The 25,179-nt window shown below is 36.0% G+C and overlaps 1 protein-coding gene across 15 annotated transcripts in view; it reads left to right on the forward strand.

Moving 5' to 3' along the window:
* PMS1 (PMS1 homolog 1, mismatch repair system component) overlaps window positions 1–25,179 on the forward strand; it is a 92,007-nt gene that overhangs the window by 61,918 nt on the left and 4,910 nt on the right. For 10 of the 15 annotated variants that reach the window (XM_077957307.1, XM_077957308.1, XM_077957316.1 and 7 more), the window contains 5 exons: window positions 4,720–4,842; window positions 6,046–6,189; window positions 6,346–7,235; window positions 16,250–16,732; window positions 20,287–20,417. In XM_077957307.1, coding sequence (XP_077813433.1) covers window positions 4,720–4,842; window positions 6,046–6,189; window positions 6,346–7,235; window positions 16,250–16,732; window positions 20,287–20,417 — 1,771 coding nt within the window. Of the gene's footprint in view, window positions 1–4,719; window positions 4,843–6,045; window positions 6,190–6,345; window positions 7,236–16,249; window positions 16,733–16,885; window positions 17,024–20,286; window positions 20,418–25,179 lie in introns of all 15 variants that reach the window. The other 5 variants (XM_077957314.1, XM_077957313.1, XM_077957312.1 and 2 more) reach the window with 2 other exon arrangements.

Genomic DNA, 25,179 nt, shown 5'->3' on the forward strand with positions numbered 1-25,179 from the left:
TCATTTTATTAAAATCTTGGATGGAAGCTTGTACTCAGGTAATTCTTGGGATTTTCTTTGCCAGGGAACAATTCAGGCCAACCTTTGTGGCCAGCTACAATGTTGGCCATGATGTGACATGGGTCCTATTTTTCAGAGCTCCCTAAAGAGTTGTTTTCTAGTTTTGACACACTCCAGTGCTACTTCAAACTGGTTACGGTTGCTGACTTGGGATGGCAAGGTTACTGTCTAAATTCTGCTGGATTCCTTGTAGCTTCATGGTACTTTGTTGCCTACAGTGGTAATCCAGGCAGCTTATGGCAGGAGATCTAGACTTGATACCTTTACCATCATGCCCTGGATATTCTAGCTATTATAATTTAGTCTGAAGACTAGCAGTGTTGGCATCACCTGGAAGCTTACTGAAAATAAAAAATCCTAGGCTTCATCCCAGATCTACTGAATCAGAATTTGCATTTTAACAAGGTCCCCAGGTGCTCATTCAAGTGTGAAAAGCACTGATCTTGACTTTGGTCAGCTATGATTTCATGAGTGAATGGGACTATCACATGAATCAGTCCTATACTTGGAAATCTTTTCCTCCCATCTGTTTTGAGATGTGTTGCCAGATCTGTGCTTGCCCATTGAATTTTTATTTTCAGTGGGCAAGCACAGATAGAATTGCATAAAGACTCCTAGTAGTCCTTCATAGATAATTTTTGCTGCACCTCTGTGTGGTTATTTTTGCATGGTGGATTGAAGGAATTAGGTAAGCATGTGTTAGTGTTCCAGTTCCACAGGCTGCCAGAATGATAAACTTGAGTGTCTCTCTGGTGAGAGTGATCATCTAACCAAATCCCTCTTCTCTTGTTGCACTGTGTGTCTAAAGTATTGTATTTATGTTGCCACCAGCTACCCATCATCACTCCATTGTTTCTGGGCTCGTATGGTTGAAGGGTACTGGTCCTATATCACAATTCCTTTGAGCCCTTTCTCCATCCCTGGCCAAAAGCAATCTTAAGTTGTTTTCCACTGCTAGTTAGTGATTGTCCTCACTCACCTCACTTCTGTCCCCATTATATACCTTTAAGATGTGCAACTTGGCCACCAAGGCCTCTTGACTAGTCTGGAATGACAGTGCCATTGGCCATTGGGAACCTTGGATGTAGAGAATCTTTATATATCTCTTCCCATAATGTGAGGGTACTTCCCCCCGCCCCCATCTACAGTGACCCCACATGGGAAGAACTAATTATTGGTGGTGATCTCAACAGGGCCGCTGGTCTGGTGGCTTTTGTGAGGCATTTCCCATCGTGACTTTGTGGGCTTGATGGAGCTCCCGAAGTTACCTTTTTGACATCTGTCTTCTCTTTGACATTTCCATCTCTGCATTACTTTATGCTAAGTTCTGAATAAATTCCTCATCGTTGCCTGATTTTAATTCCCAAAACTATATATTTTGTTTCTAGGATTTACAATTTATTTGTTTTCATATTCTTCTCTAATAAACTTGATTTCTAGCTACCAATTCTAATTTCTTTACCTTGTTTTAAGTGGATGCTACTTTTCTTTTTTTAAAAGCATGTTACATATACTAATAATTTCAAAGTCCTTTTCATATTACTCTATCATTTCTACTTTCTTGAGACAAAATTATCTAATTCTCTGATGTTTTATATGCTTTGAAAATTTAATTTCAAAATCATCTTGAATGCCGGTTTATTGTTTTTGTTGCTTTGTTGTTGCTTTCCCCAACTTCCACTTCCTTCCCATAGTTTGGCAGATTGTTCACTTGCCAGTCCCAATTCAACAGCAGGTATCATATTAGTAATTCATGCCTCATCCTGCCAAGATTTTACAGGCCCCTTTTCTTAGCCAGTTTGGCTTAGCCTTGTTCTTGGTTTGGAGTTGTCTCTCTTCTTTCTTGTGACTCTGGCAAGCAGCTCCAGACAGTGGCCACAGTATTTTTAAACTTTTTTTGTGTGTTTTTTTTTTTTTGGAGAAGAGGTGCTATATGAGCCCCCTTTTTTAAATGGAAAGACTGATTTCAGTCCCCTGTCTTGAATGGGGTGTTTTCAGTCCTTATTTCCGTACCAGAATTGAATTTCCAGCTGACACATCTTGTTTCTGATCCTAGACCACATAGGACATTTTACTTTAGCCGTCACTCCCTGTTTAATGTTTTGCAATCATAACATCTTTAACTACTTTTATGTGGGTGGCCTTTTGAAAATTTGTATTTTTTTTTTTTATCACTGTTATATATTTGCAGTTGGAATGGGAGAGAAGGGGGTTTCACATGAACTTGTTTCACTGTCCTGACCAAAAGTACTTAGATTACTACTGTAAAAATGTAACTTCATGGTGTTGTGGAGATTTACTGAAAGAGGAGAAGAATTAGTGTTAGGAGACCAGCCAGGGTTACATCAGTATAATCGGGGTTAAGAAGAGGAAATGGGTTTGACAGACTGGGTAGCTGGCACAGCCCCTTATCATAGTAAAGGAGTACAGGAGGAGCTAGCAGGATAGAAGTGGGATGAAATATTTTACCAAGTTTTGAATGTGGTGACATTGAGAATATTTTTGTGACAGCCAGTTGAAGATGGTAAGCACTGGGGAGTGAAAGAAATAGAAGTTACATACATCTGTGTCTTGGCATCACTGGTGTATGGGTAGTTGTTGAGTAGATGTGAATGAAATTAGGAAGAGTAACTAGAGAGCAGGAAAAAGGGGCCTGATAATGGAATTTGGGTACCATCATCATTTATACAAGGTAAGGAAAAGGGGAGAAACCAGCAAACCAGAATGAAGAGGAGGCATCAGAGAGGAAGCAGAAGGACCAAAAGAAGGTTGAAACAGATTCATTCAGTGAGACCCTTCCCAGATGAGAGAATTGTGAGGGTGTCGGGCTGCAGGGAGTCAAATAAGATAAGGGCTGCGTAGTGTCCCTTGGAGTTGGTTATTGAAGTAGAAGCCTGCTTATAGGGGATTAGAGATGAAGGGAAGAGAGAGGTAGCCCATAGTTGAGAAGCAATTAAGGAAGAGAGGTAGTTGTATTTTGCCTTCAATTTTTGTTTTGCTTTTTAGGAAATTGAGTAATACACTTGGGTACAGAATTTTGTAAAGTCTTACCTAATTTTTAATTTTGTTGCACTGATTTGGTGTCTCAAGTTATTTTTCCATGAAGTGGCCTGATTTTCACTTTTTACAGCATTTTATAAGACTTTACTGTTTTATTTTACTTTGCCATGTAACTTAAACATAGTTTGTTCTTAAGATTATCCTAAACCATTTTTAAAGCTCAAGATCTAGAATAGTAATTATTCAGTGGCCAACCACGATGGTGTGAAAGGAAATCAATAGCAATATTACATATTTCTTCTTCATTTTATTCTTTATTCTTATCCTTTCAGGGCAGACTTTTTTTAAAGTCACAAACCCAATAAGTCTTTCAGAGGCTTAAACAGGCTCTCCCTGATGCCCAGCAGGTGCTTTAAGAAGGGTCTCATGTTACCTGATAAATTATACAACCATTTTTAAATGCTGTGAAGTTTTGCAGTTAATTCAGTAGTATCATTTTATAATGGATTATACAGATTAATTTATTTTTTCAAATTGGCACAATTTGGCATTGTGACAATAATGCACTTAGTGTTCTAAAACTGGTAATGCATCTCCTTAAACACTTATTTCCAAGGACAGGGATAGTCATAGACATAGGTGGCAGCTTACAGGCTATGTTAATAAGGAGCCCCACGGCTCCTGCTTAACTAAAAATAGTACCGCCAGTGACTTGCTTGTTTTTCTCAACCTAAGCTAAAATTTTACTATTCGTGTTCCTTGACAGATTAATAACACATCTAGTTCTAGTTTTTGCTGATAAGAGATTTTAAGCATATATTTTAAATAATTTTACAAAAATCACGTAGCTAGTGGTAGAACTGGGATTCAAACCTTGTCAATCTGGCTCTGTCTTATATCCTTAACAGTATAGTATGTTGTCTTTAGCTGTGTTCGTTAACTAAAGATAAAAGTGGGAGCATATTCTCTGCTTCCTATCCCTTCAATGTCTTTCTCTTCTCTCTGGTATTCTTTTCTAGTATCCTTTTCTCTTTCCTCTTTATACATTTGTAAAGTAGAGAAAGATAGCATATAAATAACCAGTAAAATTTTTATAGAAAGAGTTTTCTAAACAAAAATGAAGCTAAAGTACAACAGTACAATCAGTATTTAGCTCTGAGGAAGTTAATACAGAGTAAAAGATTTTTTTTTTTAACTCAGAAATGAAAACCCAGTAAGATTGGCTTTATATAGCATACTAAGAATGAAGATAGAAACAGCAACTTCTTTATAGGAAAAGATGGTTAAAGAGAAAAGGACAAACAGCCAGAGAAAAGTCACAATGTGAGGAAACTTTTAAAGGACAGAAAAAGGTTGAGTAGAGAGTGAATGCTGTACGTCCCATGACAGTTAAATATCTGAAAGTATAACCATTCTTGAAGATTTTGTAAATGCCAATTTTTCCATAGAATTGCAAAAAAGGCACACAGCACCAGTGTAGCATGCTTTACTATTTTATTTAATGTTAATACTTGAGACGTGGTTATCAGGAAGTATATGGCTTTTTAGACCTTAAGATGAAAATCTGTTTTTTAATTTTTTTTTTACCTCTCAAAGTGTGTAGAGCTAGACCCATGGAACTACATTGTTGACATTGCATATTCTATAATTATTATATAGATTTATCTCAGTGGATTTCTTCCAAAGTGTGATGCAGACCACTCTTTCACTAGTCTTTCAACACCAGAAAGAAGTTTCATCTTCATAAACAGTCGACCAGTACATCAAAAAGATATCTTAAAGGTAATATGCTTTAGAAAACAAAAATTATTTGAATTGAAAATTTGTCACATTGTAACAAGGACTACTTCCAAGAATTTGCTCTAAAACAAAGAAAAAGAAATACAATATCATTTATTAAGCATTATGCATGATAAAAAGATATATGATGTCTCTCTTATTCTTCACAGCAATTCTGGACTGCATTATCATCCCCATTTATAGTGAGGAAACAAATGTTCAATGTTTCTCTTAGGCCACATAGCCAGGAAATTAAGAGTTGGAGAGTTAGTAGTTTTTTTGCTTTTTTTTTTTTTTTTTTTTTCCTGAGACAGAGTTTTGCTCTCCAGGCTGGAGTGCAATGGCATGTGGCGTGATCTTGACTCACTGCAACCTCCGCCTCCTGGGTTTGAACAATTCTCCTGCCTCAGCCTCCCAAGTAGCTGGTATTACAGGCACCTGCCACCATGCCCAGCTAATTTTTTTTGTAGTCTTAGTAGAGATGGGGTTTCACCATTTGGCCAGGCTGATCTCGAGCTCCTGTACTCAAGTGATCTGCCCGCCTCGGCCTCCCAAAGTGCTGGGATTACAAGCCAGAGCCACCACACCAGAGTTTTGATTTGAACCCTAAGCCTTCAGAACTTACATGACATTGTGATTTTTAATTATTAAGCCAGTTTCATTGCATGTTTGTACTTGTTATGAATGTTTGTGCTTCATTTAGGTTTAAGGCCTCCAAAGGAGTATTACTACTTAGATAATGCTTTTCACTTTTTTTGGTTTGTTTGTTTGTTTGTTTGTTTGAGATGCAGCCTTGCTCTTTTGCCCATGCTAGAGTGCAGTAGCATGATCTCGGCTCACTGCAACCTCTATCTCCCAGGTTCAAGCGATTCTCCTGCCTCATCCTCCCAAGTATCTGGGATTACAGGTTCCTGCCACTATGCCCTGCTAATTTTTCTACTTTTTAGTAGAGATGGGGTTTCACCACGTTGACCAGGCTGGTCTTGAACTCCTGACCTCAAGTGATCCCCCTGCCTTGGCTTCCTAAAGTACTGGGATCACAGGCATGAGCCACTGTGCCCAGCTATGATAATGCTTTTCCTAATAAGCAGTTGCATCTACTCAATTTCTCAGTTGAATTTGCTTGTTTTTATTGTACTTTAAGTTTGGTGATATTTTCTTTATTTACATATTATTTTTTCTTTTATTTATTACATGTATTTCTAGTTAATCCGACATCATTACAACCTGAAATGCCTAAAGGAATCTACTCGTTTGTATCCTATTTTCTTTCTGAAAATCGACGTTCCTACAGCTGATGTTGATGTAAATTTAACACCAGATAAAAGTCAAGTATTATTACAAAATAAGGTAACTCTTTTCAGATAATTTTTTGTTACGCTATTTATAAACATATATTCCTGTTTTCATATTAAAAAGATTTGTTTATATTTTTCTTTTTTATTATTTAAAATCTTGTCTATTTTTTCATAATTTCCCCTAACATTTGTTAATTTGTATTTTTAGGAATCTGTTTTAATTGCTCTTGAAAATCTGATGACGACTTGTTATGGACCATTACCTAGTACAAATTCTTATGAAAATAATGAAACAGATGTTTCCGCAGCTGACATCGTTCTTAGTAAAACAGCAGAAACAGATGTGCTTTTTAATAAAATGGAATCATCTGGAAAGAATTATTCAAATGTTGATACTTCAGTCATTCCGTTCCAAAATGATATGCATAATGATGAATCTGGAAAAAACACTGATGATTGTTTAAATCACCAGATAAGTGCTGGTGACTTTGGTTATGGTCATTGTAGTAGTGAAATTTCTAACACTGATAAAAACACTAAGAATGCATTTCAAGACATTTCAATGAGTAATTTATCATGGGAGAACACTCAGACGGAATATAGTAAAACTTGTTTTGTAGGTTCCGTTAAGCACACCCAGTCAGAAAATGACAGTAAAGACCATATAGCTGAGAGTGGGGAAAATGAGGAAGAAGCAGGTCTTGAAAACTCTTTGGAAATTTCTGCAGATGAGTGGAGCAGGGGAAATATACTTAAAAATTCAGTGGGAGAGAATATTGAACCTGTGAAAATTTTAGTGCCTGAAAAAAGTTTACCATGTAAAGTAAGTAATAATAATCATCCAAGTCCTGAACAAATGAATCTTAATGAAGATCCATGTAACAAAAAATCAAATGTAATAGATAATAAATCTGGAAAAGTTACAGCTTATGATTTACTTAGCAATCGAGTAATCAAGAAACCCATGTCAGCAAGTGCTCTTTTTGTTCAAGATCATCGTGCTCAGTTTCTCATAGAAAATCCTAAGACTAGTTTAGAGGATGCAACACTACAAATTGAAGAACTGTGGAAGACGTTGAGTGAAGACGAAAAACTGAAGTAAGTTTCCAGAGCTTGCATGTGACTTGAATGTTCAGCTATTTCCATTCTATATGACTCACTGTTCAAAAAGAATTTTTTTCACTTCTTATTTATGGAAAAGCAGATCGGAAAATACCTTTGGCTTGGATAAAGTACCTTTTTTGGTAACACTTTTTTTCCTGCTAATTTAGGTTTTTTGTTGGGGCGGGGCTCGTTTTATTTTGTTTTGTTTGTTTCTTTGTTTGTTTTAATATAAGCCTTAACTGTTTTTTGATTTACTAAGTTTTTTGCTATAGGTTTTCCATTCATTTTCTCAGTTTCAAACCACCATTATGTTCTTTTGTTTTGTTTTATGTTTAATGACTTTTCTGTTGTAGAACTTTTTTAAAAAGCTTTTGCATTGGAACAGTTATAACTGGTGTTTTTAATATCTTAACTAATCCCTTTCTTAAATTGGTCTCCAAAATATGTAGCACAACACAAAAAATTTTGTATTATTGGCGATTCAATTTAGTGTTGTTCATTCATACTGTTTCTATTCAGTGTAACTTAAGGCTTGCTTCTAAGATGTATTATTTATTATAACTTATAAACTATAGTGGGTATTTTTATTATGTAAATAGGTTATTTGATCTGTCTTTGATTAAAATAGTACTTGCCATGTTTAAATTAGATTATCTGAATAAATGTTCCAAAATAATATGATGAATGTTTTTAATTGACTAGGACACTTAATATAAACACAAAATATTACGTTCTGGTGATCTAACCCAGCAGAAAATGAGAGTAAAATTATACCTCCAATCATATACAGGTATCTAAGTATCTCAATATTATATCAAGTGTGTGGGAAAAATTTTAAAGGTAATCCGTCATCTGGAGTTTATTTTTGGTGATAAACTCCCTAGATACTTGACCAATTTTTTTTCATTCTTTCCTTAGCTTATTCAGCCTTATAAAAACAGTATCAATTTAAAATGATAAAGACCACTGTTAATACCAAAATGAAAAGCCCCCATAAAGCTTTTCTCTTCAGCCTTTTTTTGTCACCTTTTTTTTTTTTTTAAGTGGGAATGGTTATTGTATTTTGTTATTTTGGAAATATCCACAAAAGTAGACATTTTTAAGTATAAAGCCATTACCCCATTTCACCACCCATCATCTCATGGTCAGTCCTGTTAGTCCTGTTTCATCCATACTTCCATTCACTTTCTTTCCCTTTCTTTATTATTCTGAAGCAAATCATAGGCATATCATCTCAGTGTGTATCTCTAAGAGATAAAGATACTCATATTTTAAACATAACCATAATAAAATTGTCATAACTTTTTAAAGGTATAGATTCCTTAACATAGCAAATACTCAGTGTTCAAATTTATAATTGTTTCATAAATGTCAGATTTTTAAAGATTTGTTTTGAATCATGATGCAAATAAGGTTCACACAGTTGTGATTGTCTTTAGTTTTACCTAAATGACACAACTATGCAGTTTAAAGGTGAGGGGACTTAACTTTTAAATACAGTAAGTCCACAAAAGTTGAATTGCATTGCCCGGGGAAATGAACTGAGAATTGTCTGAGAATAGAAAAAAATCATAGTTATTTCAAGTTCTTAAGGAAATAGGGACAGTGTACAGGCTTATGATGGAAACTTACCTTGCTGACTGTTCCTTTGCAGCCTCACAACAGCAGGTATCCTTCCAGTTGCCTTTTGGGGAATGTCTGCATTGTTTCTCCTTGCGGGTCCCAAGGTGTCAGGTTCCTAGGATTATGATTAATAGACCTCATCTAAAAATCCATTTACCATCAATTACCAGAATATTCCAGGTAATATTCTGGAATCAAGCTTACTTTCTCTCACATTGCCCTAAAGTAGACAAAAGAGGCATTGATGGTCAAGACCTCTGAAGCTTCACCTGGGTTCTAACCACAGTTCTTTGTTAGCTTTTTATTAAAAAGGGTGGACAGTCTCTCATGGATTGTTGTGAGGATTAAATAATATATTGTGTGTTATGATACAGGATAATTACTAGCACATAGTAAATGATTGCTCACAATGTCAATATGATCAGTTTTTAATCTATGAAAGGGAATTTTTCTGTTGAGAAGAACATTTTTCATTTGCTGAGTCAAGATTAAATTGAATTTGGAGGCCAGAAATAGAAATCAATGAAGGCCGGGCACGGTGGCTCACGCTTGTAATCCCAGCACTTTGGGAGGCCGAGATGGGCGGATCACGAGGTCAGGAGATCGAGACCATCCTGACTAACACGGTGAAACCCCGTCTCTACTAAAAATACAAAACTTAGCCGGGCGCGGTGGCGGCCGGCGCCTGTAGTCCCAGCTACACGGGAGGCTGAGGCAGGAGAACGGCGTGAACCCGGGAGGCGGAGCTTGCAGTGAGCTGAGATCTGGCCACTGCACCCCAACCTGGGCGACTGAGCGAGACTCCGTCTCCAAAAAAAAAAAAAAAGAAATCAATGAAGAAAATAATAGGTATCTTGGGATGAGAGTTCTATTGTATGTCACAGAGTGCTGTGTTAGAACCTTTCAGAGCCAGGGTTCTGGGACCATGATCAGTTGAGTCTAGTATCATGATTAGTGAGAAGGTAGAGCAAAAATGATATCATACCCAAGAATCGTACTAGCTACCACTTCTCTCCCTGTCTTTATCTTGGCATTCTTTCCATGATACTAAATTCTCTAACATATATTAAGGGATATGAGAGTAGACTCCTCTTCTGTAGACCTTCAGTCCATTCTTTTCTTCCTTCCTTTTTTCTTCCTTTTTTCCTTTTCCTCTCTTCTCTCTGTCCCTCCTTTCCCTTCCCTTCCTTCAACTAGGAAATATTAAGGGTTTTCTGTGTATAAGGCCTGATGTACTCTAAATAGTCACAAATAAAACATACTTTCCCAACTCATGAATCGTGTAGGCTAGTAAGGAAGATTCAGTTAAACAAGAATGTGATGAGCTTTAAGACATAAGTTTTAAATATAAGGAGTTAGGGAAAAACTTGGCAGTTGGACTTAATATTATCTGTGGGACAGGTAATGCTTCCCTGCATAGAAATTAACTAGAAGGATTTTAGGGAATTGTGTAGATTGGAGGAACAGTATGTGAGAAGGCCCAGGAGCTAGAAGGAACATGGTGTTATTAAGGAGATAAGATTCTATGACGGGAACAGAATATGAGGGAGTATGTGTAAAGAAAGTTGGGGGAAGATGGGGCTGGATAATGGAAGATTCTCAAAGCTATAACAAAGAGTTTGAATAAGGAGTAGGATCAGGATTGTTCAGTTATTAAAATTCCTCTTTGGGAGGCCGAGACGGGCGGATCCCGAGGTCAGGAGATGGAGACCATCCTGGCTAACATGGTGAAACCCCATATCTACTAAAAAATACAAAAAATCTAGCCGGGCGAGGTGGCGGGCACCTGTAGTCCCAGCTACTCGGGAGGCTGAGGCAGGCGAATGGCGTAAACCCGGGATGGGGAGCTTGCAGTGAGCCGAGATCTGGCCACTGCACTCCAGCCTGGGCAATAGAGTGAGACTCTGTCTCAAAAAAAAAAAAAAAAAAAAAAAAAAAAAAAAAAAAAAATTCCGATGAGAGCTTGGGACAGATTTTGGAATCAGGGGGTTACTTCCATTGTTTTAGTTCTTCCTTTCTGGAGTTTTTGTTTGTTTGTTTTTTTCCTTCCTAACCTTTCTTCTAGTGGATTAAAATCCAGATTTGTGCCATGTGCCCTACCACTGGGGTCTCAGCTGACGTTAGCTTGAGCTTTTCACTTGCAGTATTTATGAATATATTGCTATTTAAACTAAGAAAAATATTGCAATTAGGGGATTATGAAAATGATAAATTTTATAACTAAATGCAGTGTTTAGTCACGAGAACATTATTTGAATTGACTTCTGGTCAAATCAGGATTAATATTTTCCATTCAAGTTATTAAATCCCTTCTTGACATTAAGTACAATGGTAGCAGCTGCTTTTACTTAACATTTACTTAATATTCCTTTGGACACAACTTTTTATATTTCCCAAAGATGAGTACCATATGTGAAAATTTGCACATTATAAGTAATTACAAATGGTGACCTTTGTTTTCAACTCATTTTACCACTGCACAGGAAAAATCTTTAATTTGAATGTCTAAGAGCTAAAAATACTATTTCTAGGACCTGTTGAAAGTAAACTATTGAAAATCATGTGTTTTATATAGCTATTCCAGAACCTCAGATTCTAAGTAGATAATAACTTTAAAATTGTGAATATGGCATGGTAAGTAACCAAAGGAGCCATTTTTTAATGTAATTTACAATGAAACAAGGTCTTTTTTGAATAATCTTATTCAGATAACATTTCTTCATTCAGCAGACAGGCACCGAGCACAAATTACATGCCATGCTGTGATCTCCTGTCTTTTAAATCTCACTTTTAACAGCACTGTTCTCTCAATAATATTTTTATTTCTTCACATTCCATATTTTCCCTTGAGATTATTTTATATATATATATATATATAAAATAAAATTCAGTTAGTGTTTTAAGAGCATGAGATTAGAGATAACCTTAATTCTCTAGTCCCAAGTTTAAAACATTCTTAAAAAATAATCTTTTAGCAAAGTTACTTAATTTCCAACCATTACTCGCCCCTTCATTGTGAGATTTTTGTTTCTTGGTAGAAAATAATGACAGCAAAACATTTATCAACGTTTACTTTGTGCTAAGTATTCTAAGTACTTGGCACACTTTAACTCATTTTATTTCTCACAACAAAACTGAGTAGATGTAGATTATCCATATGTTACAGTTGAGCATAATGAGACACAGAAAGATTAAATAATTTTCATAGGTTTACAGAACTACTAAGTGGCAGAACCAAGCCAGGCTGTCTTCAGAGTCTGTGTGCTTCATCACCACACTTTGCTGAACAAATAGCAGTAGTTTCCAATTCTGGGTATGTAATGGAATCACCTGTGGAGCTCTGTAAAAACAGAGCTGCCCAATCTCAACCTCGGCCTAGAGAATTAGAAGCTCTGAGGGTGGGATCCAGGTATCACTTTTTAAGAAAAGGGGTGACATAACCGCTGTGCTAGGTCTTTGGCCCCGGAAGTTTCATTTTTCTTACATTGTTGACAAAAAGATCTCTTAACTTTCTACCCAGTGTAATTTTTTTTTTTATTCTTGAGTTCTTAGAATCTATCCAGTATAATTTTTCAAACGTCCATTATCTTGTACCTTTGAAATTGAGTTAAATTAGATGGTTTGGGTGTGTTTAGTTTATCCAAATGTATCTTTTCATTGATGACTAACATGAGAATAAAAATATTAACAATTAGCTAATCACATACTTTCTGTTTTGTGGTTATTGTAGTGACTATAATTTCACTAGCAGTTACTAAATGAAGTATTATATACATAAATTTTCTTTTGTGTTATTTGGGAATTGTTTATTCTATGTTGATGTTAAAGCAGATTTATAAGGAACTCTTCAGATCCGGAATTAATCCATTTCTTTATTCATCCTCTCTTAGAAATTCTGATTGCTTATGGCTCAAAGCTTTCTTAAATGTTTTTTTTTTTTTTAAACTGGGTAAAATTTACCTAATGTGAATTGCAGAGATGTTAACGGTGTAATTTAATGTATTTTCATACATGTCTACACACACATAAACATCACCCCAGACAAAATAGAGAACATCTCCATCATCCCAGAATGGTTCCTCATGCCACCTCTCAGCCAGTGTAGTTCTTCTTTTTTTTTTTTTTTAAATCAAAGAGTAATACTCAGTTGTATAAATATACCAAAATATGTTTATTCAGTCTCCAGTTGATGGACATTTGGGTTGTTTCCAGTTTGGGGCTATTATGAGTAAAATTATGTTGTTTACTTTCCAAATATTTGGGGCTTTTCCGGATATTTTATTTCTAATTGAAGTGTTTCATGGATAGAGAAAATGCTAAGTTAGATTTCAATCTTTTGAAAAGTAATGAGAATTAAGGCCCAGTGTATGTTCTATCTCAACAAATGTTCCATGTTCACTTAAAAAGAATCAGGATTCTCCAGTTGCTAGATGGTAGTGTTCCAAAATGTCAGTTAAGTATTAAGTAGTTGATAATATTGCTAAAATCTTGTACAGCTTTGAGGATTTTTTTTTTTTTTTTTTTTTTTTGAGGAGGATCTCTAGTTCTGTCAGTTACTGAGGTAGGAGTATATACTGTTGCCTGCCACTCTGGCTTCTTATGCTTACTATTTGCATGGTGTATCTTTTTTTTTCAGTCTTTTAGACTATCCCCATCTTTATATTTAAAATGTAACGCTTGTAGACAAAGTTGGGTGTTACTTTTTAAATTCAGTTTGATAATCTGTGCCTTTGAATTGCAATATTTAGTCCATGTAATGTAATAATTGATATGGTTGGGTTTAGGTCTGCCATTTTCCTGTTTGTTTTCTGTTTGTCCTATCTCCATTTTGTTCTTTTGTTCCTCCTTTTTTGGGGGGGAGAGGAGCCCTTTAGGGTTAAAAGAATATATTTCAGTATCTAATTTTAATTTCTTTATTGAGTTTCCATTAGTTTTTGCTTTGGTGATTACATTATGCATCCTTATCATAATCTACTTGGAGTTAATAAAATGTATAAACCCTGTAAGTATAATTTCACTTATATTTGGTGTCACTCTCCTTAATTGTGCACATATACTGGCAACTAATTCTCATCTTAATCTGAAAACGTCTATTTCATCTTCATTTTTGAAGGACTTTTTTTTAATGATATAGCCGGATTCTGGGTTCTTTTGCCACTTAAAAGATTTCACTGTTGACCAGGCGCAGTGGCTCATGCCTGTAATCCCAGCACTTTGGGAGGCGGAGGCAGGTGGATCACCTGAAGTCAGAAGTTTGAGACCAGCCTGGCCAACATGGTGAAACCCCCTCTCTACGAAAAAACAAAATTAGCTGGGGGTAGTTGTGTACGCCTCTAATCCCAGCTACTCTGTAGGCTGAGGCAGGAGAATCGCTTAGAACCTGGGAGGCAGAGGTTACAGTGAGCTGAAATTGTGCCACTGCACTCTAGCCTGGAGGATGGAGGGAGACTCTGTCTCAAAAAAAAAAAAAAAAAAAATTTCACTGTCATCTGCCTCTGCATTGCTCTTTATGATATCCATTATTTTTGCTGTTTCCTCTTTGTACTGTTTTTTTCCTATTTTCAGGATTTTATCTTAATCTTTGGTTTTCAGCGGTTGAATGTAATATACCTACCTGTGAATTTCTTTGCATTTATTCTCTTGGGAGGTTTGTTGACCTTCTTGCATCTGTAAGTTGTATTTCTCCAAATTTGCTGATTATCAACCCTAATTTCTTCACATTTTATTTTCTTTCCCAGTTTTCCGTTGTTTATCTGGGACTCCCATGACATATATATTAGATCGTTTGTTTTGCCTTAGGTCGCTGCAGTGCTTTTCCAGTTGTCTTCACTTTTCTGTGAAAACAACACATTTTATCATTTCTATTGATCTGTCTTCAACTTTACTGACCCTTTCTTTTGCCATCTTTTTATCTGCTGTTAAGCCTGCCCAGTGAATATTTAATTTCTGTTATTGTATTTTGTAGGTCTAGAATTTCCATTGTATTTTTTTTGTATAATTTCCACTAATCTGTTGAGATTCCCCCTTCTGTTCTCTCATGATAATCTTTTAATACCTTAAACATTTATCAAACCTGTTTTTAAGTGGTTTTTTTGGTAATGTTGACATCTGGGTCATCTTGAGGTTGGCTTCTACTGACCACTTTTTCTTTTGACCATGACTCACGTTTTCTTGTTTTATTTGTTAGAGTGGTAACTTTTGATTGTATAGCAGGCATTGTGGGTAGTATGCTTAAAATTCTAGATTCTGTTATCCTCTTCTGAAAAGTGCTGATTTTTGTTCTACCAGGTATTTAAATTACTAACAGATCACCTTGAGCTTATGGAGGTTTTGTTTTATACTTTGTTAGGGAGAAGCTGTTTCAATTTTGTTCTTGGTCCCAGGGCAACTTCCTTAGTTTAGGACATAGGTTTTTTATCCTAAGATGTGGCCCTCTTCCAGTTTTAATTGAAAGCCCAAAGTGTTCACCAGGCCATGAAACTGTGGAATTCAGATTCCAAACGTTGTTTCCCCTGCAATGGGCAGCAGCTGAAATCTCTGTTCAGCTCATTTAACCTTCTAATGGTTGTTTTTCTTTGGGTTCCCACACATGGAATTTTCTGGGATTTTCTTTCTCAATTTTCAGTTGTTCTGGAAGCAGATAGCTCTGTGTCCTGGTGACTCAGGCTACTAAGAGTGCAACTTTCTGATTGAGTTCTGACCACCCTGGTCCCCCTTAATACTGAGGACTGCCCTCTGGTTAGAAGTCCTATAAATGTGGGACTCTGTCTCGTTTTTCACTCCCCAAGGAGTGAATCCATTCTAATTTCTTCCTGCTTTTGGCTGTTCTTCAGTGCCTACTTTAAATAATTGAGGGTTTTTTGTTTGTTTGTGTACTTGTTTGTTGTAGTTTTCTTTTTTCTTTTTCTTTTTTTTTTTTTTTTTGAGACAGTCTCGCTCTGTCGCCCAGGTTGGAATGCAATGGCGCGATCTCGGTTCATTGCAACTTCTGCCTCCTGGGTTCAAGCGATTCTCATGCCTCAGCCTTCCAAGTAGCTGGGACTACAGGTGCACACCAACATGCCTGGCTAACATTTGTGTTTTTAGTAGAGACAATATTTCGCCATTTTGGCCAGGCTAGTCTTAAACTCCTGATGTCAGGTGATCTGCCCGCCTCGGCCTCCCAAAGTGCTGGATTACAGGCATGAACCATCACCATGCCTGGCCAATAACTGATTTTTATATTTTGTTCAGTGTTTATCATAGTTATATTCAGGAGTTAGTCTAATACATGTTCCTTTGTCATTACTATACCTGGAATACCAGTTCTTTAGTTTTATAAAATTCAGATGGTTAATATATTTCTGATTATGATCTCATTAATTCTATTTTATTTCTGTTCTTAGATATGAAGAGAAGGCTACTAAAGACTTGGAACGATACAACAGTCAAATGAAGAGAGCCATTGAACAGGAGTCACAAATATCATTAAAAGATGGCAGAAAAAAGATAAAACCTGCCAGTGCATGGAATTTGGCCCAGAAGCACAAGTTGAAAACCTCATTATCTAATCAACCAAAACTTGATGAACTCCTTCAGTCCCAAATTGAAAAAAGGAGTCAAAATATTAAAATGGTACAGATCCCCTTTTCTATGAAAAACTTAAGAATAAATTTTGAGAAACAAAACAAAGTTGACTTAGAAGAGAAGGATGAACCTTGCTTGATCCACAGTCTCAGGTTTCCTGATGCATGGCTAATGACATCCAAAACAGAGGTAATGTTATTAAATCCATATAGAGTAGAAGAAGCCCTGCTATTTAAAAGACTTCTTGAGAATCATAAACTTCCTGCAGAGCCACTGGAAAAGCCAATTATGTTAACAGAGAGGTATTATGATACAATCTTTTTTAAATGTAAAAATATTTATTATAATAGTTCATACTAGATTAGAAATTGAAGATAGAAAGTTGAGAATGGTTCCTAGTAAGGATTAGTGGTATTTATTTATTTATTTTAATCTTTTAAAAATGTGATTTCTAGGCCGGGCACGGTGGCTCACGCCTGTAATCCCAGCACTTTGGGAGGCCGAGGTGGGTGGATCACGAGGTCAGGAGTTCGAGACCAGCCTGGCCAACATGGTGAAACCCTGTCTCTACTAAAAATACAATAATTAGCCAGGTATGGTGGCATGCACCTGTAGTCCCAGCTACTTGGGAGGTGGAGGCAGGAGAATCGCTTGAACCTGGGAGGTGGAGGTTGCAGTGAGCTGAGACAGTGCCACTGCACTCCAGCCTAGGTGACAGAGCAAGAGTCTGTCTCAAAAAAAAAAATTTTTTTTTAATAAATAAAAATTTAAAAATATATACGTATTTGATTTCTAATCTTTAATGGAATTGTTTGTAAATAATATTAGAATACTCTGGATAGTTCACTTCTACATTTAATAAATATGAAGCTCATTTCTCTTGTACATTAGTGACTTCTCTAGGGTAATTTTGAAGTTAGTTGCCATGACTTTATTCCATTATGTACTCATTGTTTTAACATTTTCAAACACATAATAAAATAGAAGTATACGATGCATACCTTTATCAGTAATTATCCAAGACTTTGCCACATTTGCTTTACCTTTCTATACAGTATATAAACGTGCATTTTCTTTCCTTTGCCAAAGTAGTTTAGAACAATTCCCCTTCCTACATCTTTCAATATATCTCTCTCAAAAAATGGCTGTTTTCTAACCTAACCACAATACCTTTTTCATACCTTAAATAATAATAATTCCTTGTAATTGTTCCTCATTATCTCAAAATACCTTTTTTCCCAGGTTTTTAAAAAATTTATATTTAATTTGTATCTAAAGATCCATATACTGCATTTGGTTATCTTGTTTATATATCTTAAAAATCACTCTATTATAGATACTGAGTCATTTGTTCAGTGGAATGTTCTGTTGTCTGTATTTGCTTTCTTATGGTGTTCAGCTTCTCTCCCCCATGTTTAATTGGGGGTTAGCTCAGGAGGGCTAAATAGATTTAGATTCTACTTTCTGATGAATCTACTTAATAGGTTGGCTATGTACTTCATATTTCATCACATCAAAAGGCACTATCATTAGGTTCAGCTAATGACAGCCTGTCTTTCACTGGAAAGTTCCCCATCAACCTTTCCATGCAATGGTGCCATTCATTGATGATTTTTGCCTGAAATAATTTTATATTGGTTGTAATATAGGGTATTTCCTTTTCCTAGTTTATATGATTAAATTACTTTCTTTAAAAATAAATAACCTTGGATGACAAAGCCTGGGAAGACAAAAAAAATTTAAAGATTAAAAAATAAGTAATGACTATTAACATTTCCCTTTTTTAATTTAATATTTCTTTTTCTGTCAGACACGGGTGAAACAGAATCATGACAAAAATAATAAAAACCTGAAGTTTAAAGAGATATAATTTGTTCCCTAGGACACATCATTAGATAACTCTGTTTCAGAACTTCTAAGAATAAAGCAGAAATCATTTATAAAATATGTTGAAACTCTTGTTAAAGACACTGCCATCATTGGAGGAGGAAAAAACAGGGACAGAACACAGAAAAACATCTGTTAAGTCTGTCTTTTTAAATAAGGAAACAGCAACCACATTAACCAAAATCCAGTATCTTTCATAGTATAGTCTTGAGATTGGTTTAGGAAACTGTCAGAGGAACAATTAGAAAATAGTGCCTTAGGCTACATTCAAACAGTTTAAACACCTGATGGTGCTTTTATCTTCCCTAAAAAAGAACTAGGGTACATCTGAATTTTTAGACTTGACAGCTTTTCTGAATGGCATTTGTAAACTTCATTTAAATTTCAAAAATATTTTTGTGCTTTTTCAAATTATAGGTTTTTAAAAATATTTTTCTATGTGATGTTCTGTTCTTCAAAAAACAAATACATTAAAAACTATTATTTTGGGACCATATTGGCCTGAAAAAAAATCTTTCTTAATTGAGCATAAACAGGAATAAAGATTAATTCAAAATAGTTTTTCTTCCTTCTTTTGGAATGTGGCATCCCCATCACAGTTAATGATGTAAGTTTTTCAAAACTGAGTCATGGACTAATTTATCCCACAATGCAACAATGTGGACAGGGTAATTGTAGGTTGGGCTTAGTTTTCTTGCCGGAGTTCTAATGCTATTTGTGTAACTTACCTCTGAATGGAATAATTTAGGTATCTATAAAGTATAAAGTAAGGGCTTAATAATGATAACCTTAATGATGGCTAATATTTATTGAACATTTACTATATGATAGGAACTTGACAAAGTTTTTTCATGATCTTCACATCAACTTTATGAGGTAGATAATATCATCCACATTTTATAGCTGAGGAAACTGAAATGTAATAGTTAAATAACTTACCTAGGCTCACATAGACAGTAAATAAGCTGTATGTCCAAGATTACAGTCTAGACAGTTTAACTGTGGAGTGTGCACCATTAATTGCTATACAGTATCATAATCATCACCATCACCACCATCCCTACTGTCTCTCAGATCAATTTTTAGGATATTGTTTAGATGAAGCAGAGTACATGTGATATATAGCCAAAGCTCTCTTCTCTATTATATCAGCTGTCACAGCCATTGGGGTCTTCAACCATTCAGAGCTGATAAGCAAAGACATCAGTGTACTGGAACACAGAACAGTGCCTTGCATACCTAGGACAGTATCTGCCACAGGGTGGGCACTCAAATATTCTTTGAAGGAGTGGCAAAATGGTAACTATTCATATCAACCCCAACAGACACCTTTTTGCAATGACTAACACATCCCGACCAAGCCTAAAACCAGTATGTGCGGTTGATTTGTACCCTAGATAACCTTTGGCTTCCTCAAATTTTTACACCACTCAGAATCATTTCATATACCACCTTTGGGAAACATGCCAGACCTGCAGTAGACTGAAGGAAGCTCTCCCAAACTCTATATTGATTAATTTATTAGTTCCTAGAAGAAAGAGATACATGTTTATCTTTTTGTTACAGAAGAAACTTTGAATAGCAATTGAAAATTTGGCAAGGATGGACCACCTAACTTGACAGTGTATTATTGTGTTTGTTTTGAAGGAATAAAATGAAATTATTTATAAAGTTTTCATTTGTGTTATATTTAGAGAGAGCCATTTTTAGATTTTCACATTCAATTTGTAACATTCTAGAAGACAGACTGTCTTCTTTCTGTTCCTCCTTTCTGTATACTGTGTGCAGTAGGTATTTTATAAAATATTAACAGAAATGTAAAACAGTGGTTTCTCATAGAGTTACTTATACCTTTATATTTTGGTTAATGATGATAACACTTGTCAAAGGGCCCTAGGATTAACTTTTTCCCATAAACCCTCTTATTTTGTGTTTTTAATAAGTTAAAGGGCCATAATTTCTTTTTCAGTCTTTTTAATGGATCTCATTATTTAGACGTTTTATGTAAAATGACAGCAGATGACCAAAGATACAGTGGATCAACTTACCTGTCTGATCCTCGTCTTACAGCGAATGGTTTCAAGATAAAATTGATACCAGGTATGATAGTGTGTTTTATTATTTTCTGGTGTGGAAAAATTAGTCTTGTTCCAAGAGTTACATTTGGGTTTCATGATTTACAGATATGGTGGTATATTTTTGTCTCACCAGTGTCAGCTATGTTAAAACATTTATTTCAACACATCACCTCTGCCTGAAACAAGCCAGTGTGGCATCTCTTTCAGTCCAGTGCTTTGCATTTGCATTTTCATAACTAATCAGATAGTTTTATTGTAATTTTTGTCATCCTTTGACAAAATATTCAAACTGCCTGCTTTGTTTAAATTATTAAAATACTCCTTTAGATAATGAAACAGAAACATGTAGGGCATTGGAATTGCCTAACAAAAATGGACATCTTTGCTTTTTAAAAAGCATTTGCTTGTTTTGCCAGTTAAGACGTGCAACATCAGCAGTTGTGCTATCTGGAGAATGGATGATTCAGTTCCATGGCTTTGCTAAAAGACTGATAACCCTCTTTGCTCAGTATGGAAATTCATTGGGTGGATTTAAAAAAAAAAAAAAAAAAGAAAATCCATCTGGCTAGAGGCTTCAGTTTTCCTGGCTGGCACTTTCTCTGTTCTTTTATAGTTTCCATACCCAACTGCCTTCTGCCTTACCTTCTGTTAATTTTTCTTCATCTGGTATCAAAGGGGTACAGTGGAACCATGAGGAAGGACTCCACTGTCTCCCTTCCTGCCTCCAAACTTGTCACACTCAAAGTATAGAAAAACAGAATTCACCCAAAACAGCATTTGAAGATTTTTAAAGGAATGCTTTACTGAGATATGAAAATAAGTAAAAACAGTGTACAAAAGCATGGAGCTGGGTATATACAGAAAATACTTTGGTGTCCCAAACATAAACTAATTTTACTTGATTTTTGTGATTTTTAAGGATACCTTACCTAAGCTTCTTACCTCCTACCTCAATTCTATTAGTCCAAATCCCAGCACTGCCATTTAAAAAGAATGTGTTTTGGGGAAAGTGACCTGGCCTAACTGTGTCTTCATTGATAACAACTAATAATTATAATGTAAAAAGGATAACTGTCCTTTCTTACCTCCCACTCAATTCCAAGAGCATGTTTTTTTTTTTGTTTGTTTGTTTGTTTGTTTGTTTTTGAGCTACCCAGTAAGTTTATATCAGATGGAAAAATTGAGGCACAGAAGTTAAGTTTGCTCAAGGGGACACAGTTATTGGTAAAACCAGAATTTGAACCTAGGCAATCTGCCTTTAAAGCCTAGCTCTTAACTCATTTATCATATTGCCTTCCTGTCAAAATTTAGATATTTACTCCATGAAGTATTTGTGAGCATTATCCAAGGTAACAAATCAGTGAGCATGGTACATGGCAATGGGAGATGCTCACGTATTCTCTTTTCTTATCATCCTTCAGCCCGCTTTCGCAGGCTTGCAGTCATCTCTTTTAGTCTTCCTAGAAATATTTCTTCCTCAGGGTCCCTGGCATCTTAAAATTTATGTGAAGTGAATTTACTTGAAGGAAGGGATGGGTGGGGGTGTATGTGTTTTATTCTCAACTTAATGTTTTTCTAATTAACTATGTGGTGTTGGTGGCAGGTACCGGTTTTTTTCATGAAAGATATTAAACAGGCCGGGCACGGCGGCTCATGCCTGTAATCCTAGCACTTTGGGAGGCCGAGGCGGGTGGATCACTGAGGTCAGGGGTTCAAGACCAGCCTGGCCAACATGGCGAAACCCTATCTCTACTACAAAATACAAAAATTAGTCGGGCATGATGGCGGGTGCCTATGATCCCAGCTACTTGGGAGGCTGAGGTGGGAGAATCGCTTGAACCGAGGAGGCAGAGGTTGCAGTGAGCCAAGATCGCGCCACTGCACTCCCCACTGCGCAGCAGAGTGAGACTCCATCTAAAAAAAAAAAAGAGAAAGATGTTAAACAGCAAGTTGTTGTTGTTTTAAGGATAACTGTCCTTTCTTACCTCCCACTCAATTCCAAGAGCATGTTTTTTTTTTTTTTTTTTTTTTTTTTGAGTTACCTAGTAAATTTGTATCTGACAGATGCTTTCAGCTCTTAGCTTGTAGGTAGTATTTTTAAAATCTAATTGAATGCCTAATACTTTTCATAGCATCAGAGATGCAGAAATGATTAAGTCACCTGCAAACTGACTTGATTTGATCGGAATTAACTTTACTTAGATTATCATAAGCATTATTTCCCTTGTCAATATCAGAACAAGTTAAAGATATTTATGTTTTCTTTCATTTGTTTGTTTTTTCATTTTTTTAAATTAGATTGTATTTTCTTAACAGTTCTGTCTTGTCAGAGTATTGCTGCATTTTACTAACTTTGAATCAACAGTTTGCCTGTAGTCACAGTACATCTTTGGATAAGGATAAAAGCATTTGAAAGAGAAAGAATACATCTGGCTTTGAGAGACAAGATTCTCAATGTGACTCTAAGTACTTTGCATGCTAATGGGAATAGCTTTCTGTCCTGCATCAATAAGAATTCCATATTTTAGGAAGTGAAAACTTGTCAAAGCACTTACTCATTTGATGTATTTTCCCTGAAAATTGGTAAGCATTTCACAGTATTTTATGGAAACTTTTCAAGGGTTATTGTTACATAGTTCCAATGTCTCTAACTTTTCCATGTCTTAATTTTACAAACCCAGAAGTTAAAATATTGCTCAATTTCCTTATTTGTTGCCAAGTACCTTTTACCCATTTCCACTAGGAATTCTGTGAAATGTGTATAATTTTCCAGGGCAAATGTAATTAGTATTAGACTTTTCATTCTAATCATACTGTAAAAGATTTAAAACTACCAATAGTGAAAAAAATCACTTAGACTGATATTTTTGGCAATTTTCATATCTATATAAATAGTTAAAAGAGATGTGAACTAGAATATTCTGCTACTACTTTTTGCCTACCACACACAGTTTTGAGTTCCATTTACATTTCCCCTGTTGCCCAAACTCATTTCATTTCCACTGTTAGTCTGTGTTTCTATAAAGGAATACCTGAGACTGTGTAAGACTCAGGTAGACCTGAGACTAAAAGAAATGACCACAAACCTTCTTTATAAAGAAGTTTATTTGGCTCATAGTTCTGCAAGCTGTACATGAAGCATAGTGCTAGCATCTGCTTTCTTTTTACATATAAGTTCCAAGTTTAAGTCATTTCTTTGCTCCCATATCTGATGATAGCCATGCCATTTCTTGAACGATTTGCTGCTTAGAAACTTCTTTGCTAGATAGCGAAATGAAAAAGTGATGACCTGGGTTATCACTCTTAAATTCAAACTTCCACAGATCCTAAGGGCAAAGGTGTCCAATCTTTTGGCTTCCTTGGGACACACTGGAAGAACTGTCTTGGGCCATACATAAAATACACTAACACTAACAATAGCTCTTGAGCTTTAAAAAAAAAAATTGCAAAAATCTCTCCATGTTTTAAGAAAATTTACAGATTTGTGTTGGGCCGCATTCAAAGCTGTTCTGGGCCACATATGGCCCACAGACCACAGGTTAGACAAGCTTGCCCTAGGGCATAGACACAGTGCAGCCAGAATCCTTGCGGGGACATAAAAAGGGTGACCTTTACTCCAGTTTCCAATAAATTCCTCAATATCATCTGAGACTGTGTCAGCCTTTTACTGTCCATATTTCTATCAGCATTTTAGTCACAACCATTTAACCAGTTTCTAAGAAGTTCCAAACTTTCCCTCATCTTCCTGTCATCTTCTGAGCTTTCAAACTCTTCCAACCTCTGCTCTTACCCAGCTCCAAAACCACTTCTACATCTTCAGTTATCTATAGCAGTGCCCCACTCCTCAGTACTAATTTTCTGTGTTAGTTCATTTATGTTGCTATAAACGAATACCTGAGACTAGGTAATGTATAAAGAAATGAGGTTTATTTGGCTCATGGTTCTGCAAGCTGTACATGAAGCATAGTGCTAGCATCTACTTCTGGTAAGGGTCTCAGGAAGCTTACAATCATGGCAGAAGGCAACAAGGAGCCAGCATGTCACATGGCAAAAGAGGGAGCAAGAGAGAGATGCCAGGCTCTTTTAAACAACCAACTCTTGTGTGAACTACCACAGAGACCTCACTTATTACCATGGGGATGGCACCAAGCCATGATGGATCTGCCCCATGACCCTCCCACTAGGCCCACCTTTAATAGTAGAGGTCACATTTTGACATGAGATTTGGAGGGGACACACATCTAAACCATAGCATCTCACTTCATTGATCTCTGTATCTCATCCCTTAATGCTTGATAATATAATATTATATATTATTCTCTGGGAAAAATGTTTAGGATACCGTCTCTATAGTCTACCAGCACTGCATCTGCCAACCAGGTCAAGGATCTAGTCTGTAATTGGGAACAGGTAAGGGATTGGATTATTGAAGTCTCAGGATCTGAAACTTCAAGTTATATCACATCTCTTTTTTAAAATTAATCCATTGATAGCTACTACTTATCCAAGATTGGACTGTCTCTTTTCTTTTAATTCCAGGTAGCATTATGTGAACTTCATGAAAGAACACTGTTATACAGATACAGCCAAAGAAGACAAATCTCTGCCATTTTCCAAAAACATGCATTCTAAAGCCAAATCTGATGCCTTGAAATATGTGCTGTTATGGATTATGTACCCAGTTATACGTCCAATCCTGTAGCTAGTTTTTAGTTTTATTTTATTTTTTGAGATGGATTCTCACTCTGTCACCCAGGCTGGAGTGCAGTGGCACGATCTCAGCT

The sequence above is a fragment of the Macaca mulatta genome, chromosome 12 (genome assembly GCF_049350105.2).
Source record: "Macaca mulatta isolate MMU2019108-1 chromosome 12, T2T-MMU8v2.0, whole genome shotgun sequence".
NCBI classification, from domain to species: Eukaryota; Metazoa; Chordata; class Mammalia; order Primates; family Cercopithecidae; genus Macaca; species Macaca mulatta.